General features: G+C 35.3%; 1 protein-coding gene and 1 long non-coding RNA gene across 2 annotated transcripts in view; both read right to left on the bottom strand.

The window, feature by feature from the left end:
• LOC133532958 (ubiquitin carboxyl-terminal hydrolase 37-like) overlaps nucleotides 1-20,395 on the bottom strand; it is a 48,102-nt gene extending 27,707 nt beyond the window's left edge. Inside the window, exons 1-3 of the mRNA XM_061871845.1 lie at nucleotides 20,158-20,395; nucleotides 12,894-13,553; nucleotides 10,568-11,572 (exon numbers count right to left, since the gene is read on the bottom strand). Of these exons, the coding sequence (XP_061727829.1) occupies nucleotides 10,568-11,572; nucleotides 12,894-13,478 (1,590 nt within the window). The 5' untranslated portion in view covers nucleotides 13,479-13,553; nucleotides 20,158-20,395. The remainder of the gene's footprint in view (nucleotides 1-10,567; nucleotides 11,573-12,893; nucleotides 13,554-20,157) is intronic.
• LOC133532960 (uncharacterized) overlaps nucleotides 1-26,889 on the bottom strand; it is a 149,495-nt gene that overhangs the window by 47,283 nt on the left and 75,323 nt on the right. The gene's annotated exons all lie outside the window — the stretch shown is intronic.

Genomic DNA, 26,889 nt, shown 5'->3' with positions numbered 1-26,889 from the left:
ATTATTAACGAATAATTAGTTTTAAAACTGTATTAAGATTAATATTTAGGCGGGTGAACGTAGTGGACATGGTTGTGAAGTGGGTCATGTATTTTTAATGTTACGCTGAAAATATTGGTTGGAACGTCGAACAGGTATGTTTATATGATTGGTTCTAATTTATTAGTACAACTAGACCAGACTTGAATATAGGCTTAATAAGTTTGAGGACCGGTCTGGCCTAGTGGGTAGTGACCCTGCCTATGAAGCCGACGGTCCTGGGTTCGAATCCCGGTAAGGGCATGCATGTGTGTGATGAGCAACAGATATTTGTTCCTGAGTCACGGATGTTTTCTATGTATTTAAGTATTTGTATATTATATATGTCGTTGTCTGAGTACCCACAACACAAGACTTTTTGAGAGTCAATTTTTGTAAGAATGTCCCTACAATATTTATTTTTTATTTTTTAACTGTGAAAATCAGAGTCCAACGCTACATTTAATATCATTACAAAAATTGGATTACTTAAATGTATTGTAGAAACTGTAAGTTTTCAATGGCAATATTGCTTTTGTTTTTATTATCAGACCAAGCTATTTTGATAGCCCAGAAGGCGAAGAATAAAAAGAATTTTAAACGTCAAACTTTTACTTAACACTTGCACCGTCTGGGCTATAAAATCGCAGCCAACTTATCTCGGTCTGACTACAGGGACAGATTTTGATTTTTACAAATCTTATTTGTTTTTATGTTATTTTAACGACATATCTTCTTCTTCCTCGCGTTGTCCCGGCATTTTTCCACGGCTCATGGGAGCCTGGGGTCCGCTTGACAACTAATCCCAAGATTTGGCGTAGGCACTAATTTTTACGAAAGCGACTGCCATCTGACCTTCCAACCCAGAGGGTAAACTAGGCCTTGTTGGGATTAGTCCGGTTTCCTCACGATGTTTTCCTTCACCGAAAAGCGACTGGTAAATATCAAATGATATTTCGTACTTAAGTTCCGAAAAACTCATTGGTACGAGCCGGGGTTTGATTTGAACCCGCGACCTCCGGATTGCAAGTCGCACGCTCTTACCGCTAGGCCACCAGCGCTTTTTATTTTAACGACATATATAATAAGATTATGATATATTATAGTTATTTACAGTACATATCAAAAACACAACTATAAGACGGATTCTAACAGACAAATTACTTGAGCGAGCGAGTCGTATGTCTTGGCATATTATTGTATCGATTAACGTATTAAGTTTACTAATAAGTTTTGGTTTCTTTGTTCAGTATATAATATAATAAGTATTAATATTTAAACATATTAGTGGTAACACGGTGTAAAAAAAAAAAATCTAGTGCTAACCACCAATTATCTGTTAACCTGTTGCTACCGGTGGGAACCTATAATATAATTGGCTCTTTGTTATCTATATATATAACTATTGTATTGTATTGTATTGTGTTGTATTGTATAGCTGTTGGTTCTCCGAACAATAAATAAATAAATATGGTGCTACTTTACCGCACTAGTGCTAAAATTAGCATATTACGTTACTGTGTCGAACATTTAAAGGGACAATCAACACGAGTTGCGAGTTTCCTATTCGCACGTGTATCGTACAACGTTTTACAGTACATATGGCTCTCCAAAGTTTTGACATATGCATGGAAAGTGTTCATTCTCGCACGCGTGCGGGAAAGTAACGCCATATGTACTGTAAAATATTTTATAACGTGGCTACAGATTTGTTCCATACAGCCAACTACGTTTTCCCGCGTCTTCTGCTGTCACTGTAACATTTAAAAACTGTCCCAGATACGTTCAAATCATTTTTTTTAACTTAACGCGGATTTATAATTTTTTTATACATGTAAACTTTAAGTTTAAATGTAGGTATGTTTGTAAACTTACAATATTCTTAATAATTAGCATTAAAACTATTTAAGAATCAATTCAAATACCGACAAACTTACTCCAACAGCTATTAAATCTTAAATTTCTTAAATAGAAAACTAAAATTACTATTCACACTTGACTTCTTGACGTCAGAGACAAAACGAAAACTTTTTTCACAAACTGTCACCCGTTTTCCAAGATGGCGGTCAACTTTTTAAATCGCACGTGGCTCGGACATTCGGCCGGTTTTAATTTAGTATCCAGAATTCAATTCCAATCGCTGCTAGAGTCGTAGGTTTAAGAGCTAGTATAAGTGAGATCTCATTTTACGCATAGTTTGTACGGATTTAGAGCTCATTTTACAGTGGCGCCTAGCTTTTTCTTTGCAGAAACACAGGCGTTATTTCGCACTGCGATATTTTTAGCTGCGGTCGAGACGCAACGCGAGACGGTATGGTCTATTGTTAAAAAACTAATTCTTAAACTTTATGCCGATGAGAAAAAGGTGGATAATTGATTAGTTTTTGCGCCTGGTACACTGTCTTATATATTGCTGTTTAACTACTTTTTACTGATTCACACGGGCGGATTAAGAAGGCGCGGGGCCCTTAGCACAATAGCTCGCGGGGCCCCCTGGTTTGCAAAATAAATGATGAAGAGCGAGTCGGACTCGCACTCCGAGGATTCAGTACCATCACAACATTTTTACCATGTCTTAATTTTTTTCTAGTCGTTCTCGATTAGTTTTTAACATGTTATGCATTGTATTTTTTAGGGTTTCGTAGTCACCTAGAAACTCTTATAGTTTCACCATGTCCGTCTGTCCGAGGGTTTGCTCCGTGATCATTAGTGCTAGATAGCTGTTATTTGGCATGGATACATAAATCATGCATTGCGACAGAACAGTAAAATAAAAAGTATAAAAAAATTAGGGTACCTCCCATACAAAATGTTTTTTCTTAGATTTCTTTTTTTGCTTTGACCCTATAGTGTAACGTATGGTTGGATAAGGTCTTTCAAAACGAAAAACGGTCTCCAAAAAGCTTTTTTTATAAAGTTATTATTTTCGGAAATAATCGTTCCGAAAGAAAAAAAATGTGCCCCCCTCCCTCTAACCTATTTTTAACCATGGGCCCAAAAAATTGAAAAAAAAATCGTGAAACAAAAGCTTAATAAATACTTCCAAAGAAAACTATAGCGAAAATGATCGGTTTAGTTGCTTTTGGGTTATTACAAAAAATCTTCACTTCTTACTAGAAAGACGTACAAAGCGCTGCAAAGATTACTCCCTTATGCTTGTAATGTAATGTAAATGATATTTACTAATAACTAGGCCCCGTTTGGTATTTTTCGACTGAAAGGTAACTACGAAATCCTACACTGAGCATGGGCCGTTATGCTCTTAGCCGATATTTCTTTATTATTACACCAAGTTTGAGGTCTGTATTTTAACCGTAAAACCGTTCATGAAATCTGTCGTTCCGTGTGCTCTATCTTACGAGTATGACCCGTAACAGGTAGGCAGTCAAAATTTACCTAAATAAAGTGTGTATTTCTATTGCAGCTACAACAACCAATAATAAATATAAAATAAAAAGAAAAATTAACGGAACCCCTACACAAGTTTTTTTTTTCTGTGTGTCTGTAGTTCGTGTCATCCACGAAGACGCGCCCCACTCCTCCTCCCAATCGCCTATAGTACCTACAAGTGTGCTGTGCAACCTTTTTACTAGTATAGTAGTTCTATCTATACACATTTATTAGTAGACATAACTACTACATTGCCAAATGTTGCAGATTTGTACTATAAGCGATTACGAAGAAGCGCGTCTTTGTGGATGACACGAACTATAGGTATATGACGTCATTTAAAATCCGGAGTATTTTCCTTATTTATTTATTTTAAGGAATTCCGATTTTTTTTATTTAGCCATTTTAAAAGAGCCTAATCTTAATGAAGTTGTGTTATTTTATCACAGTTCCTTTCTTCTATATAGGTTTCCTCCTGTTTAACAACATCAATATTATTAAGTTAAATAAAAGCTTGTAAAAATAGGTGAAACGTGAGTCGGACCTAAGAAGTGGGAACTAATGGGTAAGTGAGCCAAAAAACAAGGCCGAAGGCTGAGCCCCACGAGCTTTGCCCCCGGACCACCCGATTTCGTAGCGTTCCCGTGCGAAGCTGAAGACCAAGCTGCAGTAAAGCAGAGCCTAGAATGAAACCAATGCCATAGTGTGAACGAGGCCGTAGGCCGAACTACGTATACTTAATCTAGTAAATAAAATGTGATAGTACATGATCCACGGAGTGCGAGTTCTACTTGAACTTGGCCGGTACCGCGTGCCGAAATCACTTGGTCAGGGACGGAGCGCGGGGCCCCCCTAGGCGCGGGGCCCTTAGCATATGCTTTTTCTGCTGTTCGGTTAATCCGCCACTGCTGATTCAGAGACAGATCAGTTCTAGAATCTTCGGAAGTAGGTCCAAGGAAAGATGTAAATCTTATTTAGAAGTAACGAAAGCTAGTCCCGGGTTCGAATCTCGGATTTATGCAAGCAAAAAGCTTATTATTAGAAAAATGATTTTTTTCCTAACTTTTTGAACCTAATATATCAATAAGAATATCGCTATAATAGAGATCGCTTTTTAGCGATAAGACCGCCTGTTGTTTACCTCTTCTTTATGTGTTGTATTATTTGTACTGTTTCTGTATTGAGGTGTGCAATAAAGAGTATTTACAGTACATATGGTGCTACTTTACCGCACTAGTGCGAAAATTAGCATATTACGTTACTGTGTCGAACATTTAAAGGGTCATATGTACTGTAAAACGTTGTACGATACATGTGCAAATAGGTAATTCGAATTTCCTATTTTTGGCACTTGTATCGTAATGTACTATTGTATTGTGTTGTAATATCTGGGAAACCGAGCTTTGCTCGGAAAACATATAAAAAACTCAAAAATGCGTGTTTTCCCAGAGATAAGACCTAGCTTAATCGATTTTACCCCCATATAGCAAATATCATTGGAATCGTTAGAGCCGTTTCCGAGATACAAGAATTGCTCATTAGGTATAAGATGTTTCTAAACTTTAGGCTGCCTTTCCTCTAAGGCAGAGATGAGAGGAATCAAGCAATAGCAGATTTCTCTCATCTCGACATCAGTGGAAAAACAACCTTAAAGTTTTCAGCCTATTTTTTTTAAGCCACGACGGTGGCAAACAAGCATACGGCCCATTAAAATTTACAAAACAACTTGCCATTTCATAGGTAAGTTCTTTACCGATGAATACATTTTTCAGCGATATGGTGATCAGTCGATCCTACCTACATACATAATCCAAAAATCAATTTAAGGGTCACTTCTGGGCACAGGTTCCCCTTGAACGCTATATCCCTATACCACGGGTTATGGACCTGAAGGTCCAGTGTAAAGACCCCAACAGAGAAAGACGGTTTAAAAAAAGAATCAGTTCGTTGCCATTTCGCTATTCGGGTCGTTTATTTGTGTGCGTAACCTCCGACGTTCCTATTGGCTGACGAATCGACAGCTACATGACCAGTTTAAGGAGACCTTTAGATTCATAAGAGCATCTCCATACGTCACCGACACTCGCATGCGATTTGGGTGTCAGCTTTATTTGTTCGATCGATTGAATTCGTTGCACCTAATTAGCCGCCAATAGGGTTGTTTCCATCTACAAATTTTAGGGCAGAATTGTATCCCAATAAATTCTTTTGGATTACAAGAACATGATAAACTACTTTTAGGGAACCTGTAATGACCATATTTTTGTAAATATTGAATTTAAAATATCTTTTGGCACACGTCACGTGACCAAACCCGAAACATCATTGAAGATTCTGAACACGTCACAACTCTCGGATTGACACTGTTGACAGTTAGGCGATAAACAACAAATGACAAATGTCAGTTGACAGTTCGTATCTTCTACGTATGTATGTAGTTATGTGTCAAACCGTAAACTGTGACGTCACACAATTTTCAAAGAGCGTTTTGGGCGCGAAAGCATCTGTCAAAATATATTTTGTTAATTTAACATATTTAAAGCCGTTTTTAGTATAAAAAATGAATTTTAGGGCAACTTTTAGTTATTGTAGAACATAATACAAGCGTTTCAAAAAATTGGAAACAACCCTATTGTTTAAAGCGAGGCTTATGGTCTGTTTCACAATCTCCAAGTAAAGTCCTGAATAAGCTACTTGCCACTTATCTGACGAATAAAGTCATCGTTGGCGTTTCACAATCTTCAAATAAGCTTAACTGGTACTCAGTTTTTCAGTGTTATTAAGTGCTCAGTTTTGCAGGAAGTTTTTATTTATTTTATTTTTTATACTACGTCGGTGGCAAACAAGCATACAAAAAAGCGCTGGTGGCCTAGCGGTAAGAGCGTGCGACTTGCAATCCGGAGGTCGCGGGTTCAAACCCCGGCTCGTACCAATGAATTTTTCGGAACTTATGTACGAAATGTTATTTGATATTTACCAGTCGGTGAAGGAAAACATCGTGAGGAAACCGGACTAATCCCAACAGCGCCTAGTACCCTCTGGGTTGGAAGGTCAGATGGCAGTCGCTTTCGTATAAACTAGTGCCTACGCCAAATCTTGGGATTAGTTGTCAAAGCGGACCCCAGGCTCCCTTGAGCCGTGGCTATTGTCGGGACAACGCTAGGAAGAAAAAAAGGTGGCAAACAAGCATACGGCCCGCCTGATGGTAAGCAGTCTCCGTAGCCTATGTACGCCTGCAACTCCAGAGGAGTTACATGCGCGTTGCCGACCCTAGACCCGACCCCCCCTCGTTGAGAGTTTTATCTGGCTGTTAATTTATTTGTTAATGAGCTATTCAATACTTTACTCAGACCTTGTGGACCAGACCCTTAGGGCGCCCACTGGTTACCAGTTCGCCGGATGATATCGGCCGTTATTCGCGTTTATCAGGTTTTTGCTTATTTGAAGATTGTGAAACGCCAACGATGACTTTATTCGTTAGATAAGTGGCAAGTAGCTTATTCAGGACTATTGTGAAATAGGCCCTTGGAGTAGCAATACCTTGTATGCAATTTACGTTGCATTGCCGACTACTATCAAAGATAATTTGAAATAGAGGTGGACTGTCAAAGTAAACTTTGTAGCCACAGTAAATTTATGTAGTCATAGTAAATTAACTGGAAGAGACCGCATACAGGGATTAGTTCGCCTTTGTTGTATTTAATTTACTCTGTAACTGTGTTTCTCATATTTATATTTATATGTACAATAAATTATATATATACATAAATTTACTTCCACCTTTCGACACATGATTAAAACTTTCCAACGCCATTTGAATTTGATCCTTATTATCTCATTGATATGTGTTAAATTTGATCAATATCAAAAAATGGCACCATCTACTCGTAATAGAGCATAGGCCAAAGGTATGGCGCCATCATTCGAATACATGGCGTTCTAAAAGTTTTAATCATGTGTCGAAAGATGGCAGTAAATTTACTGTCGCTACAAAATTTACTTTGACAATCCACCTATATTTCAAATTTTGTTTGCTACTATTATGGTAAACTGCAATTAAAATTTTGACATACAAGTTATAGCTAGTCTAAACCACGCTTAAAATAGTATGATATTTGTTGCAAGGTCTGTAGGAGCCTTAAAAGTATAAAATATATAGTCTGTCAATCCATTTCCGTCAATAGAAAAAAGCGGCAAATTTAAAAATATAGGCGCGAAAGGTTATTGTGTCCTTGAGGCACTGTACCAAGGATGCTGGCGGCATTTCCTCGTATCGCAATACTGATACGTTGTGCAAGGAAGCCAGCTCTTCGGTCACCAGTTACGTCAACCAGACGCTTTACGATTTTTTGCAAAAAACTTGTGCGCGCTCGCGCTGGGACTCCATGGAGTTACCAACACTTCTTATTTTAGATTTGATGAACTGCTTCGTGAATATTTGAGATAAAGAAATTCCATTAATTTCAATACGGAAATAACTATATTAATGTTACGATTGTTTGCTGTCATAAAGCAATCATGAAAAGTGAAATATATCGTGACACATCTTTGTTACAATAGAAATATATGTTCCGATATACTCTGCCATTTTGTTCGCAATTGGGTACTTGACATGTGTTGAATATTATAACAAAAATTTTGCTAAATGGTTTGAAAATGAGCCATCCATTATAAAAAGTAGAATTTAAAAATAAATATTGAGATTATAAGAAAATACAAGGCTCAAGTTTTTTTTTTTAATTAAAAAAAAGAGAAAAGAAAATGGTACAATTCGTATCCTTAAATTTTATTGAAAAATAAATTGTATGACCTCTATATACATAAACAAAATATTTTGGGGTCAAAATAGCAATTTTCTCGATCTACCATACATTTAGGACAGACTAATGTAATGTGATGTCACATTACAATATCATTTTGTTAGAGGCGTTTCAATCGTCGAGTGCGAGCGTCAGACTAACTCTCATTTCTGACCTGACCCATCTGCTTAAATGCCATGAGTCCTATATAGACATTTGATCCTCAGGAAAATCAAGACCAGCAGGTCAGATTGACATTATATTTACAAAAACTGTCAAGTAGCCAATTGATGCTGACTCCACAACGTGGTCAATGTCCACCAAACGCATCTAAATAATCAAGCTGCTCATTAATATCTAACCGCACCTTTTTCCTATATCAAGGTTTAGAATTTGTTTAGATATTTTTGCTGCTTATTGATATTGACTCTTCGAGCCTATACTCTGTATCTTTAGGTATTTAAAAAAAGTAAACAAAAGAATTTGTACATTTTCGGGTAGTTATAACATTTATTGGTTAACCAACCAAATACAAAACCGCCTGGATCTGTCATTAAACGACCTGACTTTAACCTACATTATTTGATCATGTAATGTTTTCATCTACCCTCAACTGGCATTGGCAAGGAGCCATTTGAGGGTAGATTTTGTTTACTTTTATTGAAATACCTAAAGATACAGAGTATAGTGTAAATCAATTGACGCTAACTGGTTTTCGACAGAACAAAGCGTGGAAGCGCCATAATAAATATAATATTTGACTTTTATGACGATCTTCCTCACTTTGTCATTTCAAAATCTGTGTTTAATTAGTTTGGTCCAGGGATCGGAAACCGGTATTTTTTGTATGGGAACGAAAACGGTATTTTTTCGTTCTTTGTTAATTATTTCATTTCTAATTGGGCAATCTATTAATACGAAGTCGTTATCTAAAAACACAACCGAGTCCTATATTTGGAGTATAAAATAAACCGAAATATATGTTTATTTCAAAGTTTTTCCAAAAAACCGGTTCCGATCCCTGGTTTGGTCTGAATCTAGAGATAACGCTTTACCTAAAAAAACGCCTAAAATATTTTATCCTGTTATAAATCGTAAAAAAAATCACACCCACAGAAAAGTCAAACGATTTAAGGAAAAAATGTGTCGTTTCCAAACAAATAAATAAATATTATAGGACATTTTTACACAAATTGATCAAGTCCCACAGTAAGCTCAATAAGGCTTGTGTTGAGGGTACTTAGACAACGATATATATAATATAAGTATACATATTTATAAATACGTAAATACATAGAAAACATCCATGACTAAGGAACAAATATCCATGCTCATCACACGAATAAATGCCCTTACCAGGATTTGAACCCGGGACCATCGGCTTCATAGGCAGGGTCACTACCCAGTAGGCCAGACCGGTCGTTGAAACAAAAGGTAGCACATTGTCGCTTGTCATAAGGACAGGTTATTCATATAAAGAAACAAGCAATTTTCGTCCATATGGTAAGTGACAATGTGGTACTTTTTGCTTGAAAACGTCGCAAATATTGGAAAACCTATATGTTGGGAAAAAATCTAAAAACATTACACAACGTCGAAAGCGTAACTGATCGCTAAAGTAGGTTAAAAAATTAGACAAACTGTGCAGAGCCAAAGAAACAAGCGGGTTTCGATCTTAGAGCCGTTGGATTAGAGTTCATAATACAGATCTACGCCACTCCTAAATTATTAAACTTAGGGAACCCGACAATCAAATGTTACCTGACTGGAGTTCGTCTAAGCTAACTTACAGTCTGGGAGTGCCACTATTATATGGGATATTTTCATAGTTATTTGACGATTATGGTGGTAATTATGGTATGCAAAATATGTGCAGAGTTAGCTGTCTGTCTGTTTGTCACCAGGCTGTATCTCTTGAACCGTGATAGACAGTTGAAATTTTCACGCATGATGTATTTCTGTTGCCGCTATAACAAAAAATAAGTACTATAAAGTACGGAACCCTCGATGGGCGAGTCCGACTCGCACTTGTTTTTTTTTACCGTTTTCTAGTGTCAAAATTGAATAATATATAAAGACATTGGAGTGGCGTATCTAATCTAGTATTATGTGCTCTGTACCGAAAGGGCGGTTTTCGAGAAATCAAATGAAAATTATAGATTACACAATTTTCTTTTCCTGTAACACTTATTAGGTCGGAAGATATGTTTGTAGCATGACAAACACAAATGAATGTGTTTCTATATTTATAACGTACTCATATTTGTAATGTCAACGAAGTTATTTTGTTTTTAAATAGATTGTGTCACAAAATCTAGAATTTTCTCCTTATTTCTCGAATCTTTGAACATATAACTTACCGCTTTGATATCTTCTATATCCTTCGCGTCCAGGATTTTCCTTCTAGAAGATGGTGTGTCAGGACTAGAATCTTCTGTGGGTTCACTAACAGTACTCTCCGTACTGGTTTCCATGGATTTGATTCCATCTTCTATTTCACTTTCAAGATTTTCACTCCGCTTTTTAAGAAAATTTTCGTGTTCAAAAGTTTTGTTTTCAAAGCCAGTCCCACTTGGGGAGTCTATGTCATTATCAAGCACTAATCTATCTTCTTCAGAATCTATATATTTTAAACTGGGTTTGGATTTCCTAGGTTCTTCATCTTCTTTCTTAGATGTTCCTGATGCAATAGGCTGTGAGATCTGTATATACGAAGCAAAGTTAGAAGTGTGGGGTGTTTTGACCTGTTTCTCTATATCATTCTTAATTTCTTTCAACTTTGGTGTGATTTCGGGACTGTTCCGCTTCAGGCGGTCATCGTCTCCATTTTCCACATGTATGACTGTTGATTTTTCTAGAATCTTTCCTATGGGATTGTTAGGGTCTAATTGAGATTTGATGCTAGCTATCCGGTCATACGGTAGCTTTGTTGTTAATGATGTTGACATGCCGTTTTTCTCGACCGCAGGCTTGGCTAATGATGTCGGTTCTGATGTAGTTTTGGATAATGATAAGTCTGAGTTTGAGTTTGATCGTGAGCTTGAAGAATCCCATTTGTTAAAGCCGTTTTTTTCATAAGAGTGGACCGGCACTGGCTTTTCGTCCTTGGGGACGACTTTAGTGTACCCTGTGCCGTTTTCTACGTCTTTAAGCTGGTTGAGATAATGATCGACAGTTTTGGAGTATCGTGAGTCGTTCGCTGGCAGTTTCGTCACTGTCATTTTTGGATCGAAACGCTTTCGTATCTCTAAAACTGAGGGTACCTCATTGCCATTGCTGTCTTTATTTCCATTGGTCATAGAGTTTCTTTTTCCGTAGCTGGTTGTGGGTGAGCTTTCTTTGTAAAACCGCCTGCCTTCGGGCCTCTGGGTCAGAAATGTTCTGGGTTATCTACTGGTATTTTTCGGCCGCGTCGTGTTTGTGTGTGTGTTCCTCTTCTGGGTGACATGGAGTGCTCGTCAAGCAGTTACGGTGACAACTATTAAGCGATGGCTCTCTTAGTGCGAATGTTAATGAACATACACACACACACACACACGCGCGCACACATGGTTTGTGCGTCTGCGAAACTTGCTAATGATCAATAACAAGTATAGATATTAGATAGTAAGAGGTCTATATGTGTATGTATTTAGCGCTCATTTGAAATGTATAGTTTTTAAGAACAATGTACTAGTTTACATACAAGAAACAGCAGCACATATAAGATTTAAAAACAGGAGTGAAAATAATAATACATTTTATAGTAAATATCGTATCGATTTCTAATTAAAAATATATACACAATCGCTTTATGCAATCAATTTGCGACAAAATGTAAGTATTGCTACTAAAAATTATTATTTCAATACTCATAGAACAAGGGGTTCAAAATATAAAGAATAAAAACTAAAACATAAAGAAAGAAGGAAATAAAAGTATAAAACTAAAATAAAATATTAAGAATAATAAATTAAATAATTTCGCAGACACATCAACCGAAACTATACAAGAATGATGAATTAGAATACTTGTTGTGCTACTACATTACCAAGACAATCTTGAGGAAACAGACAACGAAGCTATGTGGATGATTATACGAGCTATTAGCATCTCTTCCTCAAAGGAATAGTAAAAAAAAATTAAATTCTCGATCATAACATCAACACAAACCTACGTGAACCTTAAAATGCATTTGATAAGTACAATTCAATAAAAATCCATGATAGGAACATTGTTAGTAAAGAGAGTAATATCATAAATGATTAAAGCTCTCGAAATAACACATTTTATAAATGAAAATAACTTAGAACTAAACCCCTCCAAATTAAAAGCAAGTTGAATGAACCGACTGGAGTACCGCAAGGAAGCATATTAGGACCGCTCTTATTCTTGTGTTATGCGATGTGAATATCGATGATCTGGCTCATTTTGTTTCTATCTGCCCAAATTTTACTGTTCGTAAACGTAGATTTGCTAGAAATCTACCCAGTTAACTTATAACTTGGTTTAAGCCTAGATGCCCACTGAAATTTCACTTTTTAAGTTCACGCAAGTTTGTGTTCCTGCACAAGTTTTTACACTTTTGTTCAGTACATCCTTTAGTTTTAGACTAACTATAGGGGGATTACCGAGCAACTGCATTTAACTTTCATCCATTTAACTTCATGGTCAGCTCTCAAGACGTGTTCGATTGTCAACACTTACCTCGCTAATTGTGGCAGCGGAGTTCCTTGGCTTCCTCAACCTGGAGCCATCAGATGCCGGCGGTCGCCCGATGTCGCTCGATATCGACTTGGATCTCGCTATCTCATTCTGCTGCTGTTGTATCCTTTGCGTGTACGGAATATAGTTCGCTGGTGAGTATTTGTTATATAGTTCAGCCGTAGACATCGCCAAAGCGGCAGACGTTGGGAAGTTCCTTTTTGGACGCTCAACTTTGCTGCTTTCGCTTCTAGTTGTGGAAACATCTCTGCCTCTAGATTCGCTTCTGTCCGATCTGAATCTGGTAGACACGCCACTGTCTGAATCTGTGACACTAGGCGCTCGAGAACTTCTAGAATATTCCACTAGGGAACTTTTCCTCTCCCTTTTACCGTCGACATCGGAGTATCTACTTCTGTATTCTGTGGTTCGGTCGCCATAGGAGTTTCTTAAAGTTGAAGATGAGTAGGTGCTGGTGCTGCTGGATCGGAAGTATGGCTTGTCGAGGCTGGACGAGGACGTGAGGGTGGATCGATAGGATCCAGACAGAGTGGAGCTGCTGTTGATATAAGGCGAGACGACAGGCATTTTGGCGGTGGGTGTATTCACATTCTAGAGTTTGAACTTGGAGGTGGGTGCTTTTTGCATGGTGGCTCGGACAATCTGGAACAATGAAAGAGGTATGTTAATAAGTAAGTAAGTTGGAGAGATAAATATAGAATACTGCGCGGGTGGTTTATATATAAGTGCATACGTTATTTACATTAATAATTAATTCGTATAATGGGACGTGCATTCAGGCCCACTACTTACAAAAGGGATTATCAAGCCTCTCGCAAATTTGGATTAGAAAACTGTTGGAGCTGTTCCTCAATCAGTGCATCTGAGCTTGAGATGCTGTGCGTTGTCTCATAATGGCGTAGAAATCATCCAATCCTGCCTCCGCAAACATCCCAGAAGCACTGCAAAACCGAGGCAGCCCCAACAGCATTCTGTACCCATTATTGAATTGGACGTAAGTCCGCTTCGTATATTTGATCCATAGGCTACACGAAAAGAACGATTGGCATAAACTAGAGCAAAACCAAACCTACGATTTCGGCGAAAAATCCGGTTTCGGTCAGGTATACCTACATATTATTAATTTGTAAACAAAAGATTTCGTCTCGCTGGTTGCGCACACCGTACGGGCATGTCTATAATTCAGTCTAGATGATTGCAGATAACGGTCGCTTAGCAACAGTCTGGGTTTTCGTTTGAAGATCAGTAGCCAAGGTCAGTCAGATATGGGCAAGATAGCAAAAAATGTAAATAATGGGTAACGACAGCGTAATTAGGTATTAATTTTTAAATTGCAGATGATAAAATGATAGTTTGGTACCAACAAGTATAAAATTAGAACAAAAGCAGGGTGATTATGAAATTTCAATAATAAAATAAAATTAAAATAAACATATTGAACTGGATTATCAAACTGTCACTTTAGTACGAGGGCTGCCTTTTAAGTTCTGACGTTTGAATAGAATAGAATAAAATAATATTTATTCAGACAACACATCAATTATTACAATGAAGATAATACATTAACAACAAGAATTAAAAAAGAAACAGTGGAAGTTGAATAGTACAGAACAAATAAGGATGTTGGAAGGAGGCTTTGGTAAAACTAAAGACAATATAAGTGTTAATTGGTATTTATTGTTTTTCAAAGTAATCACCGTGATACGTAATACACTTTTTCATTCGATCGAACCAGTTTTCGAAACACTTTTTCAGTGTCTCCAAAATGGCCGTTTTGTACGCCTTAACCGCTTCTTCAGGCGTTCGGTACCGTTGACCACGAAGTCGTTGCTAGATTTTTAGAAAAGTGAAGTCATTGGGGCTTAAGTCTGGACTGTACGGCGGGTGTTCCAGATTTTCGACCTTTTGCTTGACTTAAAAGGCAGCCCTTCTAATTAAGAAGTAAATTTTTGAAGACAATTTTTATCTTTGTTATTAATTCTCGAGTAATTGAGGAAAATTCTCTGGGACATTTATGCTTGAAATGTATGACCTAATTCATAAGCTATCGAATGATATTTTTATTTTAAATGTGCGACAGGTAAATGGATAGATAATGGTACATTAACCAAGTTTGAAGGGGTGCATTTTTAAAATGGTTGCGAAAAAACATAGGTATGGGGAGTGATGTGCATCACCAACCAGGCCAGGAGGTCATTAAATTGTTAATTTACTTTAGGACTGGGATGGTGGGATGTTCATTGTTAACAAAGGATGAATAATAAAATTAAACCTGTCAAATTGAAAGTGTACAGTGTGGTAAAATTTAAACCATGCAATTCTTATATCTTGCCTCGAATTCCATAACATCTTATGTGAACATCCGACCAAAATAACTTTTTAACATAACGGTAATATTCGACAAATCATTTCTAATAAGCTGACACTGGTATTTCTATCATTTTTAGTTTCAGAAATACATAGAGTACAAAAGGTCGGATTTGATATAAGTCAATTTGACATCCGAAGTTTTCCATAGCTTCGCCTCTCAAATGTTTCGTTTTTGTAGATGACGATAGGTGACTTGAGCATCTAAAATCAGGGTGTATCAGTAGATACGACTTTTTGTCTATAATTTTAGTAACAGAACTACGTTTTGGATTTTAACTTAATATCTTATACCTAAAACATTTGAAGAAACGAATATTATTTTTTATTAATTTTAACAGCCAGCTTCAAATGCGTCGTATTAACTGCAGTGTCTGCAAAAATACTGAAAATTATATCATGAATCATTAAGATTATAATAAATTATTCATATTAGTGATGGATAATTTTGTTTAAAATTGAACACACTTAGGTACGTATTTGACGAGTCCGTTTCTTTAGGGGTTTAAATGCACCAGTTAGCAATAAATGTGCCGCTTTCAAAGGGTACTTATTGTCTGTTGTCAATAAGGCACTATTTCCATAAAGCTTCAATTTGTAATGAACCTTATTGACTACCGACAATGTGGTACGTTTTAGTTGAAAACGGCACAAATGGAGCATTCCATGAAATTTCCTACCGTTGTCCCGTACAAACGCGAGTTTTATGAATATTTTCGGGTACAAGAGTTTCCTTTTCTGACTAATGGTCAAAAAATATGCACAGAATAATCGCCTGCATTAAACGCCGAAAAAAAAAAGGCGCAACACAAAAAATAAAATGCGTCCGTACGGGACAGCCCGTGAAATACGCCAAATGTGTTTTAGAAAATGCATTGTTGGCAGATATTTATTCCGACAGCATAGCAGAATTCAATAAAAAAAGAAATCTGTAAAGCCTATTTGAGTTAGTCATTAATTTGAGTTAGCAACTTCTCAGAGGCAATTAGCTTAACTCACTCACAATGAACTATACTTATATTGGGTTGAATTGACCCCATAACACAGTGAATGTGTTAATAATGTATACGAGACCTTAATTGACCATCTACTTTGAAATGCTTGTACCTATTTCTTTAACTCCCCTATCGCTATACTCTGTATCTTTAGGTATTTAAAAAAAGGTAAACAAAATCTACCCTCAAATGGCTCCTTAAGGCAGCTGAGGGTAGATGAAAATATTACATGATCAAATAATGTAGGTTTAAAGTCAGGTTGTTCAGTGACAGATCCAGGCGGTTTTGTATTTGGTTGGTTAACAAATAAATATTAAAACTACCCGAAAATGTACAAATTGCTTGTTTACCTTTTTTTAAATACCTAAAGATACAGACATAGAAGTGAAATACTTTATATACTACAACAAGCACATGACACATTATATCTATACACAAATTTATGCAAAGGTGATTGTATCCTTTTACTAAGATGCATTGGGGTAAGTTCAAAAGGGGATAATGTTGAAAATTGGCCACTTGATAGTTTATTGTAAATAATGTCAATCAATCTTGATTTTCCTGAGGATCAAATGTCTATATAGGACTCATGGCATTTAAGCAACTCAAAGGTCAGACTGACGCTCGCACTAGGCGATTGAAATGCCTCTAAGAAAATGATATTGTAATGTGACGTCACATTACATTAGTCTGTTCTAAATGTATGTAAGATCAAGAAAATTGCTGTTTTGACCCTGAAATATTCCGTTTATGTATATAGTTTTCATACAATGTATGTTTCAATAAAATGTAAGGAATCGAATGGTAACATTTTTTTTGTTTAAGAAAGTAAAGTCTTTTTTAGACTTTATTTTTGAGACTTTGTAGCCCTGTATTTTTTAATAATCTGAATGTCTTTTTAAATTCCAAATCATTTAGCTAAATTTTCTTATAATATTTGACATGTGTCAATTACCCAATTGCAATAGCCGTGTCTTATCCAACCTCGACATTGGCAGAATCATCAACACCTTGATGGAGCCATAACACGAAAAATTGATTGATTGATATTTAAATGCACTCTCATGACATTCTAGAAACAATAAGGATGTTGACTTGGTAAGATCTACCATGTAAGTATGTATTGCTAAAGTATGAAGTGTTTTGTAGATATTATTATACCCTTTATTTCATTTTTTATCTTACGATAGGTTTTTTACAATATGTATATAAAAGTAAAATATAAAAACACAAAACAATACAAAAGATATAAACACATTATGAAAAATCTAACCTAGGGTGCCGCCAGCAGCGGGGCAAGGCCAAGAGAGGAACCGGCGGACTATTCGCGCCGTGTCCAAGATCACCGCCTTCTGCATCTGACCCTTGATCCAACCACCTAGCGAGTCTCTCAAGGTGTTGGTCAAATATATTGTTTTTATTATTCCTTTATTCTTTTTATTATTATTGTTATTCTCAAAATTACCCCGCATTTTAAAATATCCCAATCCCAAAAGTACCCTATTAGGGACCTTTACTATGGCTTGTCATACGTGCCAGAAGTTTTCATTTTGTTATAGTGTTAATAGCTACCATTTTTCTGTCTAAGATATTCAAATAGTACTTAGACAAACATTATGTAAAATTCTGCCTGTTTAGCACCTCCATGTTTAAGGCTAAACAAATTATTAGGTAACTTTCTAGGATGAGGTCAGCTTCAAAATTTGTCTGATGGACATTAGAACATTGTTAGTCATAAAAATTATCAGGCTCAACAGGTGTTTTAAAGTCGTAATTTACTTGCAACAATATGTTACAAGGTACATAAACAAATTGAAGATTATTGTACTAACCACATCAGATACATCCTCTGAAGATGAAGATAGTTTATTTTTCAGGTTGACATATTACAGTGCACTTTCAAATAAAGCTACGGCTCTAACCCTACAAGATTTAAAACCCTAGGTTATCCCAATATGGGACTTTCAAAACATTACAGGATAGCTAACATTAAATAAAAAAATACTATTTAAATTAATATGGAATTTAAAAATAATGATAAAATAACATACAGTAGGTACTTTCTTATAGAAATTTGATGCACTAGATTGCTAATGCTGGACGTTATAGTACGGGACAATGGTAGACAAATTCCTGTAGGCCTAGCACATGACTGGCGAGAATTTTCTAACCATGTTAGTTAAATAGGGACGGGTAGTCTATCTCGCCATGAGATACTGTCACGCCAATCATGTGCTAGGCCTACTGGGAGGGAGCAATAATATACAATAATAATATCATAAGATACTGACAGATATCTTATAGTATAGCTAAGCACTACACACAACGATACCAAAATATATATAGCTGTCTGTCTAGCACCTACATTGTGAGAGAGATGAAATATACCAAAATATATTGTAATATACCGAGCAATATATCTCAAGGTATCTTAAGATGCATTTCTATAAGATATTGTAAGATACTAATATATATATTATAGCTTTGTGTGTGGACTCTGTCAAATGGTATGTAAAATATATCATCATATATCTTGCTTTATGATATATTGGTATAATATTGCTCTGTTTGTGAAGGGCTTTACACATTGCTGGTGTAAGTATTGTCTCATATTTGGTACCTACTTCACCTTGTAAGGCCCTGTGTGTAAAATATTGTACATATTACATAGTACACACCAGTGGCGGCGCGTAACAAATATTCGTAGGGAACCCGGAGCTAATTTTGGTTTCCTTTTCTCTATAAACCGATCCTGAAAGTACTCAACGGGCTGAAATTAGACAAGCCGGTGGGAATCTAGTTCTTTGAACGATCCGCCACTGGTACACACACACATGAATTCATAAGAAAATGTACATATTGTCAGGTGACAAGCAAAACAGGCTAATTACTCAAAAAATATTAAACAAAAATCAACCTTATTTTAGTAGTAATATGGTTAATTATGGCTATGAACTTATGGTGGTAATTAGTGAGTTTTGCTTGTCACCTGAAGATATAACATTATAATATGAATTTTTGTTACATAAAACAAGGTTCAAAGTTCAAATAATAAAACAAATGCTTTTGGAAATAAGAAGATTAGTGTGAATAATTACTAACTTTGTTTAATACAAACAAATCAGCTGTTTACATTTATATCAAGGTGAGACAACAGTTCTAAATTAGAAGACATTAAAATATTTCTACCAAGTTCCAACTTTTCTCTGCTCAAAATATTTTAGTTTGTACACAAATAACTATAAAACTGGGTCACTTGCACTCTTCAACATTATCATCAGCCCACATGAGTTGAAAGGAAAATTAAATTCAGTAAATTTGCAATGGGTTTGACATCGCATACAAATTAATTTACCCATATTAGGTATTTAAATGGCATCCTTGGAATGTAGGCATTACGTCAGTCACACGCATGATAAATAATTTCGTGAATTCCATTCCAAGGTCACTATGATCAGTTGAATAATCTAACAAAAGAAAAAAGAAACGAAGGAAATTTACGCGAGTTATGGCGCTTAAAAGTAATAGAAAAAAATTCAAATGTTTTTTTTTAATGATGCATTCATGTAACATGATACCATGGAAAGCGGGTTTCAGCCAGTCAAGGCCAAGTGTTATTCCTTCGTTATTAGCGCGCATATCGATAAAAATCACTTTCACGCGACTCACCCGGCCTCGCGCGTCAAATTCGCCAAATATATATCCTAAAATACTCACTCAGGTTTATTTTTAGGTCTAGTGAAACCGTAAAAGCATGACACGATTTTGACAAGTACTGGTCTAATAAACACTAATTTAATTTCAAGACACGTGAGGAACGTCGTAGTATATTAATATCGATTATATTAACTGCATTACGTATGAAAAATCGAAGTAATACTCACATAAATATCAATTTTTGTATCCAATGCAACCAAAACTAACAACTGTCTTAAAACTCACTGTAAAACCTTCTATTAATGTTCGTTTAATACTTCACACGCGTCGTTCACCGAAACAAACACTTAAATATTTAATTTCTCGCCAAAATCCAGTTCATACGTCGTGAAATTGTTTTTTTTTTGATCTCATGTAATTTTAGAAGACCTCATCCATGCCTGTGACGTCACTGAATTTTGTTGGCAATCCTATTTTTATGCCACTTCCGTCTCGAACGATAAAATGTCTTATTAGGAGAAGAAAATTTAAGCGATTATATTCTTTATCGGCCTGTGATAAAGCAGATATTAAAAGCCATGATTGGTTGTAATTAAATTCAAGTTTTTTCGACAGTGTTGTAAGCCTGAAATATTACAGCTGTCCCCTTCCAGCCGATGTGCATTGAAGTAGACAAACTGACGTCAATAATCATGTTAACTTAAGTATTCAATCACGTCAAAATAAACCTACACTGATTGTAATACAGTTCATTTTCTACTATTATATCTTGCATTTCCAAAGTGACAACTAGGAAAACTACACAGGTCAATTTTTTTTATAGTCAAGAGGGTGACTCATCACCTGTCAGCTGTTTATAATTATCCCAATCAATTAAATATTTTAAAGTAATTAGCAGTATTTATTGAAGAAGTAAATCCGATCAATTAGCGATTTTAATTTCATGCACAATTATGTTTTTAAATATAGTATCGTGAGAACATGAGCTACGTGCAACTACAAGTAGTACTGCTACTCAACACTAGAGGTCGCTATAGTTATCTTTTCTATGTGTCAACAGATGTCGCCCCAACAGACTAACGATAGAGTGAAAATTATAATATAATATACAATTTTATTCTTTCATCTTTTAAAGATAATTCAGTTTCATTCTTGGTTATGTACTGCTGCGGAGACCTAAAAGTGTTAAATGCGCCTTTTTCTACTTAAATTGTTGATGAATTTTCCTTATGATTTACACTCTTTCTACTTTTATTACTATTAATAACGTTTACTATGTAAGAGAAAAGCTGTAACTTTCAGAAGGGAAATAGGTTAACTGCGTTATTTAGGCCATTAAGGGTCTGTTTCACAATGTCTAAGTAAAGTCCTGAATACTTGCCACTTATTTGACGAATAAGGTCATCGTAGACGTGTCACAATCTTCAAATACGCTTAACTGGTATATAAAGTACCAAGTTTTGCAGAATGCTTAGGGCCCGTTTCATAATGTCCAAATTACCTAAGAGTTACTTAGGCCCTAAGCATACTAAACATTCCCGAGGTAGGTAAGTACTAAGTAGTCATGCAAAGTAAATATCAGATCACAATGTAAGTACAATATGGTACTTCCGAGAACTAGCACCTCAATATATAAAAAAACCGGCCAAGAGCATGTCGGGCCACGCTCAGTGTAGGGTTCCGTAGTTACTCTTCCGTCACAATAAGCTAAACTGGAGCTTAAAGTATAGTAAATTCTTAACCAAGGGATGAAACGGTACCTTTCACCCGAGTTAAGCAAATAGGCAAATTTGCATAATCAGTACCTAATGAAAGTAAGTCTTTTTACTATGAAGGGAAAACTTTTTGCGATAACTCAAAAACAGCTGAACTGATCATGTCCGCTATAGGTTTCATTTAATTTCTTTCTTAAGCTCTACTTCCACGATTTTTTTTATATTTTTTGGACCTATGGTTCAAAAATTAGAGGGGGGGGGGGGACACATTTTTTTTTTCTTTCGGAGCGATTATCTCCGTATATAATCACTTTATCAAAAAATGTATCTTGAAAACCCCTATTACTTTCGAAAGACCTTTCCAACGATACCCCACACTCTAGGGTTAAAGACAAAAAAAAAAATTCACCCCCACTTTACGTGTAGAGGAGGTACCCTAAAAAAAATTAAATTTTTAGATTTTATTGTACGACTTTGTCGGCTTTATTGATTTATATATTTATGCCAAATTTCAGCTTTCTAGCACTAACGACCACGGAGCAAAGCCTCGGACAGACAGACAGACAGACAGACAGACAGACGGACATGGCGAAACTATAAGGGTTCCTAGTTGACTACGGAACCCTAAAAAAAGTACGTTCATATCTGCTATTAATGTCTTCAACCATCTGCCAAACGAAATAAAAAGCCTCGAAGGAAATACTTTTAAAAGATTCTTAAAAAAAATTTTAATCGACAAATTCTTCTATAACTTAATTTTTTTTTATAACTATGTAAACCTAAATGTATATTAAAATATAGTTTAAGATAAAATATTAGAACCTAGTTTAAGATAAAAATAATTGTATGCCCGAGAAGGGTAAAACTGTTGATACTCATCAAAAAATGTACCTAATAGTCATATTCTTGTACCTACACAGCTTACACAATGGAATAAGAAGTAATAGAGTGCTCACTCCATACATCAGTTTTGGTAGAGTAGTAGTTTGGTAGACCAGAGTAAGCGTAGGAGTTGAAAATAGAGTTCCGGTTACTCTGGTTATAATATTAGCGGAAAATCGTTGAGCATTAGACTTTACAGACAAACATGCATGGGCCAAACCAGAAACTGTAAATACAAGTAGCAATTAAAATCATTGTATTATGTGTATATGTAAAATTATATTATATGTATAATAAAATTATACTATTAGAAACTGTGGTTCCAATTTCGGTTTCAAACGGAAACTGCGTGAATTTCTTTTACACTTTCAAATTAAATCTGGACCCGCTGCACATTAATTATTGTTATTATTTTAGAGGTATAAATTGGTATAAATTGTTATTGGCATGAATATTTAATATTTTAATTTAATTTAATCTTCACTATACTATACTATATACTATACTATAATTTTACTATATTATTAGTTCTTTTTTTTTAATACCTTTTTATATTACTATATAAACCTATTTATTAATATTTATATGTCACTCCCCAAGGCCTTGGCAGAATAACAGCGTTGCAATTTGCCTCGTTTGCGAATAGCAACAATATGCTGAGACAGGACCTTTTCCCTACTGCACACATTGCTGGACCCAAGTGTGTAATTTTCGGATTTTAATGTGTACATAATTTAATTTTATATCTGTTGTTTTTTTTTTGTTTTTGTTTTGTTGTTCTTTCTATCTTATTTCTTTCATCTTCTTGTCCTGTGTATGTGTGCTTTATGGAATAAATGTCATTTCTTCTTTCTTCTTCTTTCTTCTAAAATCATTGTATAGGTGACACAGCTCAGGTAAGCCACGGACATTTATTGTTGATGACATTAATGTCATGAGGGATTACTTCATACCGTTAGTATTGGCAACATTATCTAGAATCCTAAATAGCCCAACAATTAAAGTCCGGTCCGCCGGGACTGTACTAATAAAACACTTGGTAATTTACAAAATAATGCACAGTTAGGCTGCTCAATAATATAATGGGTTATTTTTAGGGTTCCGTACGTAAGGAAAAAACGGAACCCTTATAGGATCACTTTGTTGTCCGTCTGTCCGTCTGTCTGTCTGTCAAGACCCTTTTTCTCAGGAACGCGTAGAGGTATCAAGCTTGAATTTATATCAAATACTCAGGTCTACTGTCCCTTGGAGCTGTGAAAAAAACAAACTTCTAAGCCAACGCAATCTAAAGATACAGCCGTTTATGCCGCAAATTTTCGACACTCGCAAGGGAATCAAAACCTGCAGGGTACTTCCCGTGAACTCAGATTCTTGAAATTTGGTACGAAGCAACGTCTAGCACAGATACAGGAAAAATTGCGAAAACCTTAAATTTTTAAAATAATTTATATATGACTCTATTGTCGTGATGTGTGACCTTTTACTTATATACCTACAGGTTTGTACGGAACCCTCGAGCGCGAGTCCGACTCACAGTTACCTGTTTTTATTTATTTATAAATAATGCACAGTTAGGCTGCTCAACAATATAATGGGTTATTTTATAAATAATGCATAGTTAGGTTGCTCAACAATATAATGGGTTATTTTATAAATAATGCACAGTTAGGCTGCTGAACAATATAATGGGTTATTTTATAAATAATGCACAGTTAGGTTGCTCAACAATATAATGGGTTATTTTATAAATAATGCACAGTTAGGCTGCTCAAAAGTATAATGGGTTATTTTATAAGTAATGCACAGTTAGGTTGCTCAACAATACACCGTCGTTTTTTTATTTACGTTAATTTCAAGGGTGCATTCCTGAGCTATAATTATGTAACTTTCTCAAAGAAACCGGTATTCTAATTAACTCAATTTCGGAAATAAGGCTGTTACGAGCGTGTACACTTACCTTAGGGCCCGTTTACATATTGATTAGTGTTTAGTACGAGTAAATACATACGCTACTAAATGTAAGTACGTACTGTCTCGGACGATCGATGTTTGAAATGTCATAGTTTTCAATTGTTTGGTTGAGTTTAATGTTATGACCGTATTATAAAAACGCTATATGCAACATTTAATTACTTTTTATATAAATAAACTCATTATTATTTTTTAAATTAACTTTGCCATTTAGTTTCCTTAAACGTACTTACCGAAACCCCGAAGTTAATGGAATTCAATAAAAACACGGTGTATAATGGGTTGTTTTATGAATAATACACAGTTAGGCTGCTCAACAATATAATGGGTTATTTTATAAATAATGTACAGTTCGGTTGCTGAACAATATAATGGGTTATTTTATAAATAATGCGCAGTTAGGCTGCTCAACAATATAATGGGTTATTTTATAGACTATAGTACCGAATCATAATAGACTTATGCTTAGTCTTTATTGTATTTCTTAGTAGGTACATATTTCTTATTGGTGGAATCTGCTGAGACAAAAAATATTTTTTTTTTCAAAAATGCGAAACCTTATAAACCTATAATATATAATTTTGAAGCGATTGACATCAAAATCAAAGTGATTTGTTAAGATTTAGTTAGTGGAAACCGTTTTATCCCGAAGTGGAATTTCATAGAAAAAGTACCGTTATTTCGTTAGGATCGCAAAGCTATTTTTCCCTCTTAAATAAAATAAATAAATATTATTGTACAATTTTTTACAAATTTACCTACATCAGGTACGTTTACCGAAAAACAAAATAGATCGTAAAAGAAAGGCATATTTTTCTTACAAAATGGCGTTCGAAATGAAACGTGAAATATTCTTTTTCAAAATATTCTCCAATAGCTTTTATACAGAATGGCAAAGGTTTGTTAAAATTATCATTAATATGCCGCTATATACGGTGCCCTTGAGGAAATGGAATGATTTTAACAGTTTATATGTATATTCCTGATCGTATTTAGAGACAAACATGTCATATAAACTTTTTTTAATTCACCTATTATCAGAGATAATACCAATTAAAAAAAAAATTGTGTTTCAGTGCATAACGCCTTTTTGATGGCAATGCATGTCGCCACTATGGGTAGGTTCTAGACTGCCTTATTGACAGATATCAAAGTGACAAGGAACCCTTTGAATGGACTAGTTTTTAGCTCAACGAGGGGGGTGAGGTTAGGGTCGGCAACGCGCATGTAACTCCTCTAGAGTTGCAGGTGTACATAGGCTACGGAGACTGCTTACCATCAGGCAGGCCGTATGCTTGTTTGCCACCGACATAGTATAAAAAAAAACTAGCAATTCATATTAATCCATAAATTTTCCAAATAGACTAGTTTTTACGAAAAAAAATCTAGCAATTCATATTAATCTATAAATTTTCCAAGAACAAAGTAAAAAAAAAACTCATTTTTTTTGCCGGAATTTACTTCAATTTGTATAAGATTTTTTCCTTCTTATGACCTCGGGAATAGGTGGTTAATTTTTTTCCGTTTCCTCGTGGGCACCTTGTATAGTAATTTGTTAACCAAGGGAGAGTTAAACACTCTACTTTTCATTTCTAATACGAGCAAAGTAAAATACACGTTTAAAAAACACGGCTAATAAGTATAAAATTTTCAGTAGTAAGCATTTCTTGCGGGTACTTACTTTCAATTAACAATATATGTAGGCAAAAATATCGTTATTTATCCATGGAAAACCAACATTTTAACTGCTTATCGTTCACAAAAAGAAAAAAAACGTATCATGTAGAAACGTATCATTTTCTGCACACATTTTAGAACAACAACGACCTACTTTAATAGAATGAGAAATGAAAAATAATTTCTTTTAGTATTTTTGGCCACATTGTACTTTATAATAAATTTGAAGAAGACTTGCACACGAATTTGTAACTGTTTTTTAACGGTTTACATTGTCTAACACAACGTGTCTCTCTGGACATTGACCGAGATCCCGACTAGAGTTCCTTCTCAGGAATGTTCTAATAAGGTAAATTATTTGATTAGATAAATATAAAAATATTTCAAAAGTTACATTAATTCAAATAATTCATATATAAATAGGAGCACATTGTATTAGTCGTTCACGATAACGATAAGATTAAAATTACACTAGTGACATGACATACTCTTTCATTACCATGTATCTACACATCAGGCTGTTCCGAAGTATTATATCGTAAATCATTAATTTATCCGTTAATACTGTGTCGTTTGGAATGAGACTCTGTACATAGGTTAGAAATACCCTGATCGACACGTCCTATTCATATATGTCCATAGGGTAGAGACACGTTGTATATGTACATTAATTGTGTTTTTTTGATTTCCGTTAATTTCAAGGGTGCATCCCTG

Source organism: Cydia pomonella, chromosome 28, assembly GCF_033807575.1.
Source record: "Cydia pomonella isolate Wapato2018A chromosome 28, ilCydPomo1, whole genome shotgun sequence".
NCBI lineage: Eukaryota > Metazoa > Arthropoda > Insecta > Lepidoptera > Tortricidae > Cydia > Cydia pomonella.
Note: the sequence above shows the minus strand (reverse complement) of the source record. Positions and strands in the feature narration are given on the sequence as shown.